Source organism: Cotesia glomerata, linkage group LG10 (assembly GCF_020080835.1).
Source record: "Cotesia glomerata isolate CgM1 linkage group LG10, MPM_Cglom_v2.3, whole genome shotgun sequence".
NCBI classification, from domain to species: domain Eukaryota; kingdom Metazoa; phylum Arthropoda; class Insecta; order Hymenoptera; family Braconidae; genus Cotesia; species Cotesia glomerata.
In genome coordinates, this window is record NC_058167.1 from 1,092,992 (window position 1) to 1,104,010 (window position 11,019).

The window sequence follows — 11,019 nt, forward strand, 5'->3', positions numbered from 1 at the left end:
TGTATTTGAAGAAAAATTTCTTTCTTTCATTATATCTTGAATTAAATAAAATTTCTAAAAAATAATATAGGACTAATTAGTAAGATAGTATAGGGGGCTAACTTTGATATACCCATGCATTAATGAGAATTATGGTACACCCTTAAAAGCATATTTCGTAAGGTCCTTGATAGTCATGGCTTAACAAAACTTGACTGTACAGATGTGGTCATTAATGCATAGTATTGGTAGCTAGCTTTAGTATACCAGGCATTAATGACCACATCTGTACAAAAGTTTTCTTCAATCTTACAGACTATACGTCAATTTCGGGTTTCTTTATTTTTTACTACACTTACGTAGAATTTACCATACAAGATATTAGGAATCTACTGCCGGTACTTGCAGACAAATTAACTTCAAAAGTAAACTAGTAAAAAATTGTTATTAATTTATAAGCAAATTTTATGTAGATTCATTAAGAACTTTAAAACTTGTATTCCGGTAGTTTGCCGAGTAATTAAATGAAATTTAATTATTAAGATGGCATTAATTTTCTTTCTGGAAATTACAGAAAAAATTTTATCGATGATTGAAAAAAATTATCTCAAAATTAATGGAGAATTATCTGTCAACTTTACTTTTAACTTTTAATCTCAAATTGCTTTCGAATACCGGTAGTAGATTTCGAGAAAGTTGCCAATTCAAATTTCCGTTACATTTTAGATAAAGAGTATCAGAGGCAGTAGTTTAGTTGTTATTTAGCGTTACAAATAACCTATAACTAATAATCAATGATGATCTTAGTAAGCAAAACATTGTGACATTTCAGTGCTAATTTTAAGATTATAATCAAATAGGTATTATGTGGAAAAGTAAATAAAACATATTCATATTTACAGATATTTCGTTGATAGTAAGATCAAGTATTTTTTCGTTTGTATTTGAACGTAAATCATGTTTTGAACCAGCTGTTATTTGGTTGTCGATTTTCTCATAAGAGGTTAAAATTCCATCCCATTCGCCGATGCAAAAATGCCGGCATTCTCCAGAGCTATTATTCATGATTAATTAATTAGCTAAGCATTTATATTAACTCTTTAGCATTCGCGATAAGGATACCCGATGAAAAAAATTTGTATCGCATCATATATATAATTATAAATGAGCATATACAAGCTGTACATAATCATGTATAATTGCATATTTATGATAAATTGATTTGTTACGTTATCTACTTTATAAAATGATTATTTGTTATAAATCAATAGTACAGGCAGACGGAAATTTGTACTATATGTACCTGTGTACTATATGTAGCTATAAATTATCAGTAATCATTTTTTTTAATATTTTAATAGGTTATAAAGGATTAGGTAGGATCATTACCGTACCTAAATGATTACCGTATTACCGTAAAATTCTTATCTGTTGATGTATAAATAGATTTAATTATGTATGATGATCTGGCTATTTTTTGGATTTGATCATATTTAGACGATTATGCATGATCATATTTAATTAGATAAACTCTTTTTTGATCGGGTATGGCGCAAGTATTGAAGAGTTAATTGTGGATTAATCGATCAATTAAAATTACTTAATCCAATTGGCGTAGAAACCGGTAGTAACTATTTCTTTTTTATTTTGAAGATCCCAAAACTTCAAACTGTTGTCCTGTCCAACAGTCACGATGAGTACTTCGTCATCTAAGTATAATAGAAAGTATGTTAGTAATGGTCAACTAATAATCGTTGAAAGGTGTAATGGTATGCATTGTAATTACGTAACTGGTATACCAAAACACAATTTGTTTGATATAGGTATTGTGATGTGCTAAATAATACGGCGTTTCCAAGTCATCAATAGTGTAATTTTCTATCATGCCATTGTCTAAAGCAATTGATATGTACCTATCTGTGGAATAAATTATAATAAATAAAAGTTGTATCATTTAGAAATGTAAAGGGGGGCTTCTCATATAATAACATGCAAAAATATGAAAAAAATTTTTATGGATTAAATTCTTACGGCTAGTGAAAAAACGTTCATCATAAAAAAATTAAATCAGTTTGCTCACCGAAAGTCCTAATACATGAAATCTTGCTGTAAGACACTAAAATTATTGAGTTTTTCTTATGCTTATTTTGCATGACCTTCTTCCACTTTTTGGAGGACAAGTATGTTCCACGCCACAATATCGGATTATCCTCCTCAGACACGATATGATAGGGGAAAGTCCGCCGCATTGTCGTATAAAAACAATCATCGTACAGAGTTTCATAGGCCAAACTTCTCCACTCCTTGTTTTTGTTAAAATTGTCTTCTATCAAATGGTAGAAAAGTCGGCACACGAGCCTCAGTTCCATCAATTTCGGCAGTTCTATCCACTTGAATATCTCCAACCATACTTCAGATGGAAACGTTACATCCCTTGTGAAAAAAGAATGTATTAGATGTATTAGATTTGACTTTGAATGATAAAAAGAAAATCTTTAATTAATAATTGTTTTTACATGATTTATGTTATTAACGTCAGGTACCATAATTTGGATACCATACATTTGCCCTAACAGCTAGTTGTTGACACGTTGGCACGTTGGCACATGACTTTACATCTAAATGTGTCAGTATATGATGTAGCAGTAGTCGCTGCCGCTAGGTGTCACTACCTCCATCAATAAATTTGCAAAAACGAGCGGTAATTTAAAATATTATTATCCACAGACTCGATAGAGTCTGGCGCCAAGTTCAAGTCAAGCGACTGACGACCGAGTGACCCCCACTCATTTAGCCCCTCATTATTAATTAATCTTATTTTTGAAGTTATACTTCTTTAGGCGCGATTGGGAAAAATGATGAGAGTGAATTTTTACGATGCGCGCGCACACCGACAGAAAAAAGCAACAGTATAAAGTTAGCTGCTAAATTTTTCATAAGTCTTGTAAACAGTGCTATCAACATAGTAAACCTATGCAGTGCAGCCAGATCGTGGGATTTTTTTATCCCCACTATAAGGGCTGTTATATCCGATGATATAGTAGATGTCGATTTGATGCATTACGCGGCAAATTCACTATAATTTGAATTTTTTAACTTAATTTATAATAAATTATATATTACAAATAATGCATTTTGTTTATATACAAAATTGTTGTAGCACATAAGTTAAAGTATAGTAATCTCCTTAAATAAACAATCAACCAACTAACTTTGTCAACATTTCCCAGAACTATAAAAGTACTTGAATAAAATGCACACGTGTTACTTAACAACTAGACCTTTGTGAAAACTCATAAAAAGGAAAACACGTGTTAAACATTTTATTAAGGGTTTTTCTAACTAAAATCATTTTAGCTAAATATTCTCAAGAGGTCACAAATTATGAGATATGATAAATACGAAATAGAAAGCATAAAGCCTTAAAACAACCAACACTAGGACCATTTGTTAGATAAATAAACAAATACTTTTAGAATATCTTATAATTATTAAATAATATTAATGTTTTAGTTTAACTAAAGGATAGTTTTTATATGGATTAATAACCAAATAATGATAGATTCATATTAATATTAATATGATGTATATATTTGTATCGACATGGGTTTTTCCTGTGGTTTCCCCATGTCACTGTCTTTAGAGCCTAAAGAAAGGTGAGGAACAGGGCAAATGCGATACAAAAGGCACAAGTCGGACCACAGCCGCAACACTAAAAATATATAAAGAAATATTATAATCTAACTTTGTTAATATTTAATAAGCAATAATACATGCAATTATAATACTATAATAATAATAGTAAAATACTGACTAAGAATAATATTATAATAAATAATAAGGGTAGAAATAATTAGTTAAACACCAAAAGTAATAACTATTGTAACTAACAAATATAAGAATCTAAAGTATAAGAATAATATAGGATAGCATGACAGCCCTCACATATGTCTGTGTGTGGGTACCTAGTTAGTATACAGTAAACCTACATATAAAAGTTATAAGTATTAGTGTGTATTCGAATATATGTTATTGTATGCGTTCTGTAAACGTTAGATGAAGACATGTATATGTTAAGTGTATTGGTGTGAACCAGAGAGGGAGGAAGTGAAACTGGAAAACTCGGACCTAAAACCGAGACTCCTTGTAATAACACTTCTCCCTGAGAGCCGTAACCGAGCACTTGCTGTAGATGAAACCACTGAATAAAATCAAGCTCTCTGATAATTATTTATTTATCATTTAAAACAGTCCCCCTAACTAAAGTTTCCCCCTTTTCTTAATTTAATCTAACAAATCCCATTATCAAAAACTGAATTAATAAACAACAACAAATTTAAATTGATCCCGCGTGACTACAACTCACACTTCAGTCCAGAAGAGGCGTTACGAGCAATCTAGTGACCTCGCTGGACATAACAACTGGTGACAGCGGTGGGATAGTCACAGTAGTCGGGATTCAGGTGAATTAATTAATTCACCCCATTCAAATTTAAAAACGCAAAATTTCGGTGACAAATTCGATTTCCATTGGACACATCTACGAAACCAAAAATCAGGGGTCATCGAAATCATCGAGGAAATCGAGAATCAAGGACCACTGAAATAATCTACGAGGTCAACGATCCAGGAAACCAAGTGGAAATTGAACGAGCCAATCCAACCATCGAGGGTCATCTACTAAGGAACTGCTACCTGAGATACAGCCATCTGTGTAGTGAATTTAGCGGTAGTGCAAAAATTAGTGTTTAAAAAAAGGGGAATTTGTGAGTCACAGTGAATTTTAATAGTTTTATGTATTCTGCCTGTATCACATCTGCAAACTGTAAGTTATAATTGTAAAGTCATATGATATGCTAGCGATGAAATCTATTGATTTTTAAAATAATAATCTTATATAACGTCAGTTAAAGATTTTGGTAAAGTAGCAATTATTATGACATCGAGATCGACAGAAGCTTGATAAATTTCGGGACTATTTGATAAAATTGACTAACTGTTGATACTGAAAATTATTTTAAAAATTTGCGATCATAGTTTTGTTACTGCATAAAGTAAAATTGCTCTTAAATTTTATTAAAATTTTATAAAAGATAAATTATACTAAAAGCTGTCAAAACACCTGTCAATCTCAATATCATTTAACGACAAATTTGAATTATTATCATTTTATCCGAGGATAATTGGATCCATATTTTATTTCAATTTATAAAATTTCTAGTTAACTTAAATAATTTAGTAAGAAATATTTAGGTTTTACATCTCAATGAACGGCACCAAAATGTCAACTTCAACCCCTTCCACAAAAATCATTGCTATAGAAGAAACCCCTCTCACAGTACCAGAAGAAGTAGTCGAAAGTATTCCTATTAGTAACAATAATACTGAAAGTACGTCTGGCCTTTCCTCGGCAACTTTTGATAATTCTATCCCAATTACTAATACTTTCAATAATCTTACACTGCTCAATACACCTGTTTTACCTAGTAAAAATAATGAACACAGTTATGCTACAAATAATCTTCAAAGATCAAACGATCTTTTCACCCTCGCTTATATGAATATCAAAGATGCAGTGAGTTTAATTCCTATTTTCAATGGAGAAAATATGCCGGTAAATAGTTTCATTGAACTTTGCAAACAAACGGTAAATTTGATACATCCATCTGGTAAATTGTATTTGACTCAATTAATAAAGTCCCGCATTCAAGGCAAAGCTAGTAGATATGTTTCGAGTGAATCAGAATTAACTTTTGAAGAAGTTCTGAACAACCTCAAAATTGCTTTAGCGCCAAGGCGCACATTGTCTCAGTGGCAATCACTTCTTTCTAATATCCATCAAAATGAAGGCGAATCTATTGTAGATTTTGCAACTAGAATCAAAGAAATCGTCCAAGGTACTTCTGAAGTAATTATTGACAAACATTCGGGAGAAATAAGAACCGGGTTATTAGCGAGCACACGAGAAGGAGCGCGGGACAGTTTTGTACGCGGTTTAAGAGGACAGTTAGGGCTTTGGGTAGCTTGAGTCAAAAACCTTTAACTTTATTACAAGCGATCGATTTAGCTTTAGAATTAGAAAAGGAACTGGAACAGAGGGATTCACTTTCAATACTCGGGCTCATAATATGGGAACTAATGATACATCAGGTTACATTAATTTCACGGGCGGTTACCAAGGAGGAAAGAGAAATAATAATCATCACAAGCCAGGTCAAGGCTCAAGTTTTAAAAATCATCCTGCAGTTGCTGCCGTACACGTGGCTCAGACATACAATGACGAAAATTTTCATAAATTTAACCGGAAATCTAAGATTTGCTACCGATGTGGAGGTCAAGGACACATTAAGTCGGAATGTAGAGCTTCAAATTTGTTTTGTACAGCTTGCGGTAGAAGGAATCACGTAGCTTCTGTTTGTAGACGAAAACATACTATGGGTGTAACAAATAATTCTAACCCAAACCAAGCCGCTATTACTGATGGCAGCGATCAAAATAACGGTACAAATCAAAGTAATAAAGTCGAAACGGAACGGTCAACATCCCAAATTGAAGCGTCTATACAACTTGCCGAATCAAACCATGTTACGCCACCCTGCATCACTATTACCAGTGATGAACTATTAAAAATGCAAAAGTACTGACTACTAATAGACTCAGGCGCAGACGTTAATTTGATAAAAATATCTTGTTTATCACCGAGCTTAAAAATCGACAAAAGTGTTAAATATAAACTTTCAGGAATAACGTCTGGATCAGCCATCACCCTCGGGCAAGTTTCTATTAATTTTAATTCTATTTGTTGTAAATTTCAAGTTATTGGACCGGATATACCCCTAAAACAAGACGGAATTTTGGGCTTAGATTTTCTTCAAACTTTCAAGGCCACCATCTGTTTCGAGGACAATGCTTTGAAAATAAATCGTAAACATATCAGTATACCGTTGGAAAAACATTATGTCAAAATCCCAGCAAGATGTAGGATGCAGGTTGCAGTTAGAATAACAAACCGAGAGGTACAAGAAGGAGTAATACAAAAACTTAATTTGGAGCAAAATATATATGCTGGAAGTGCCTTAGTTAGAAATAGAAACGGGATCGCCTGGATTTTTGTAGTAAATTGTAATGAAGAGGAAAGGAAGATAGAACTACCATCTGTGACGCTGGAGGAAGTGAAACTGAAGGTCTAAACAAGAATAGAAAAAGGGAAGAAAATATAAGTGATAAAACTCGAGATGACTTGACACGGGAAAAGAGTCCAAAAACTAATACAAACACTACATCTTGACGAACTAAATACAGAAGAAAGAAACAGCATAGTAAGAATAGTTGTCAAATTTCCATATCAATTTTATTTGCCTGGGGATAAATTAATAGGAACTAATGACGTGAAACATAAAATTATAACAACTGACGATATACCAATTAATACAAGACAGTACAGGTATCCACAAGTGCATAAAGAGGAAATTCAAAAGGCAGGTAAAAGAAATGTTAGAAGGAGGGATAATAGAAACAAGTAACTCTCCGTATAATTCACCAGTATGGATAGTCAGCAAAAAACCAAGTTCATCTGGCGAAAAAAGATGGCGAGTTGTCATTGATTTTCGTCACCTTAATGAAAAAACCGTCGGAGATGCGTATCCCCTGCCAAATATTGTAGAGATTTTAGATCAACTTGGTGGTGCTAAATATTTCTCAGTATTTGACTTAGCCTCGGATTTCATCAGATCCTCATGGATGAAGCAGACAAAATTAAAACTGCTTTCTCTACCCCCAACGGTCATTATCATTTCAAAAGAATGCCTTTTGGGCTGAAGAACTCCCCTAGTACATTCCAACGATTAATGGACAATATATTGTCCAGGGTTACAAGGTATTGAACTATTTGTTTACCTTGATGATATCGTTGTTTACGCTAGTTCATTAGAAGAGCATGAAAAGAAAAGTAATTAAGTTGTTGCGAAGGCTACACACGGCTAGGCTATTGTTACAAACGGATAAATGTCGGTTCCTTCAAACACGCGTCACTTACCTAGGTCACATAATTAGTCCGGATGGGTTGAGGTCCCGATCCTGGCAAAATAAGTTCAGTCAAAAACTTCCCTGTCCCCTACTAATGCAAAAGAAAATAAGAGAGTTTTTGGGCTTAACAGGCTATTATCGCCGGTTCATACCTAATTTTGCATCAATATCTCGCCCCTTTACTCAACTATTGAAGAAAGGGCAACCTTTTCGTTGGTCTGACGAAAGACAAAAGGCCTTTGAAAATCTCCGAGATTTGTTATGTCAAGAACCCATTCTAAAGTTTCCCGATTTCACAAAACCTTTTATTGTAACTACCGACGCATCTTTCTATGCTCTCGGTGCTGTTCTAAGTCAAGGTGAGATCGGAAAAGATCTTCCGTTGCCTATGCCTCAAAACTCCTAAAAGGAGCAGAGTTAAACTTATTCCGTTATCGAAAAAGAGTTATTTGCAATTGTTTTGCGGTAAAACACTATCGACCTTACTTGTATGGTAAAAAGTTCTATTTAGTCACTGATCATAGACCTTTAGTTTGGGCTCATAGAATTAAGGACCCTACCTCACGACTTCTACACTGGTTATCGAAATTACGAGTATCAGTACGATATCATTTATAAGCCAGGCCGATTAAATGCGAATGCTGATGCTCTCTCTAGAAATCCTGCTAATATAAATTTAGTTAATATTTTATTGACTAAAAGTACAAAAATTTAATGAACCACTTCTTGAAGATGAGCTCAGCAAGTTTAAGCAGTCAAATGATTTAAAAGACTGTTGAGAAGAATGATTTACCCCAAAAGATTGTTTAAGGCATCAAAGTTAAAGTTAAAGCCAGAAAAAATTCAGAAGGAGAGTGATGCTTTCCCGACGACCTGTCGACCTGACGTCAAAGACGAAGTTGTGCCCCGAACAGAGCCAGTACTCTGGGCTCAGGGAGACCGGTTGTTGGATCCAAAACGAGCATACCCTTCAGAAAGGTCGCATAAGAGCCCTGGCATGGATGCATAACGCACCCGCAATAGTTATACCAAGCTCAAAAGTTAGCATGGGGTTGTGAGCTCCCCATGCAAGAAGATGCCAGTGAGGACGTCCTCCCCCCTCGATATGTCTGATGTAAGAGAAATATTGAATGTGCATGCTGAAGTACTAACATTTGAGTCATCTAAAAGAAGTGAGATAGAGTCAAATGGAGTTGAAGTTAAAGAAACAACAAGTGTAGATAGTTGTGAGCGTCAGGTTTCTTTGTATCCTGCTGCAGCTAGTGAGACAGATGATTCCGACAGTGACGATTCTTTTTCCCGAACCCGTTTCTGATGATGATCTTTACTCCTCTGACGAAGAAATTGATAAAATCCCCGAAAACGCCACCCAACCTCCAAAGCGTTTAAAAAGGGTAACATTACCCGACGTGTTCTCCCGAAACTAGAGATGGTATATTTATGAAAAAGATAATATTGCTCATTTTTGGTCAGCCGATTTTAAATCAAAAACCCAAATAACTCAGAACTTATAAATAAAAATTTTATTAACGTAGCGGAATTTCCTGACCAGGTAGAAATAGGTCAAGTAATAATTTCTAAAAAGAGAAACCTTCACATTTTTACGGTAATAGTTAAATTAAAAATAGAAGATAGGACCCAGTTAAATGACGTTCTTACGGGTATAACTAAATTAAAAAGAAGCAATGGACTATTTTGATGTAAAAACAGTTAGAATAGCAAGAACGGGGGATGGATTAGATAAATTACCATGGGGTAACATAAAAATCACATTTAACTAAAACATTTCCAGAAGGGTACTACATAACACTTTGTTTTAAACCAAATCGAAGTTCCTCCGGTCGAGCGCAGACCAGAAATTATACGAGAAACACATGAATCAGCAGTAGGGGGTCATAAGGGTGTCATAAAACCTACGGTCGTATAAGGCAACAATATTATTGGGAAAACATGAAGACTGAGGTTCAAAATTTTATTAGACAATGTATTTTGTGTCAAAAGAAATAAATTAGTACGTGTTAAGACAAGGCAACCCATGATAATAACTGACACACCACAAGTTGCATTTGAAAAGATTGCTCTCGATATCGTGGGGCCACTACCGATAACCAACTCTGGTAATAAATATGTACTAACCATTCAAGATAATTTAACTAAATATTCATTAGCCATTCCTTTAGCAGAAGCTACCGCTGAAAATATTGCTAAAGTCTTTGCTGAAAACTTCATTTGCATATTCGGTTGCCCTGAATCTATTCTCACGGATCAAGGTAAAAAACTTTACAGGACTAGTTATGAAACATTTAGCAAAATTATTTAAAATCAGGAAATTCCAGACCACTGCTTTTCATCCACAAACAAATGGTTCTTTAGAACGAAGTCATTTAGTATTGGTTGAATATCTTCGACATTTTATTGACCAAAATCGGGATTGGGATACCTGGTTAAAGTATGCAATGTTTTCTTATAATACCTCCATCCATGAAGGTACAGGATTTACCCACATGAATTAATATTTGGGGATTGCCAAATTTCCATCAAGCTTTTATTCGCGGAGTAACGATAAAACTTACATCGATTATTTAGGAGATCTAGTAATAAAATTAAGAGAAACACAATCAAAAGCTGCTGCAAATTTAGAAAGAGCAAAATTAAAATCCAAAGAGTATTATGATCGTAGAGTCAACCCTAAAGAATTTACCGAAAGGAGACTGGGCATTTTTTAGTAGAAACTTGATTCGAAGACAAATAAACTAGACCCCCAATTATACCGGCCCGTATAAAATTACAGAGGTTTTCAACAATCGGGAACGTAACAATCCAATTAACTCCTTTCCCGAACCAAAAAGTAGTTCCACACTAACAAATTCAAAAGCTGGCATATCTATGATTGAAGTAAATATAAGAATAGACTACAATGTTTCATGTATTAAAATATATTATATCTTTAAGTTATATGTTTACATGGATGTATGTGTAAAATTGATTTGTATGTGGCTATGTAATCTATATACA

General features: G+C 33.9%; 1 protein-coding gene across 2 annotated transcripts; it reads right to left on the bottom strand.

Annotated features, from left to right (window-relative positions):
* Positions 1 to 879: 879 nt before the first annotated feature.
* Positions 880 to 2,607, bottom strand: LOC123272342 (the record flags this gene model as incomplete). Of its 2 annotated transcripts, XM_044739036.1 has the most annotated exon segments (5): positions 880 to 1,033; positions 1,580 to 1,688; positions 1,771 to 1,896; positions 2,060 to 2,412; positions 2,496 to 2,607. In XM_044739036.1, coding segments are annotated over 5 exon segments (744 nt in total), but the record flags the coding sequence as incomplete, so codon positions are not given.
* Between the last annotated feature and the right edge of the window lie 8,412 nt (positions 2,608 to 11,019).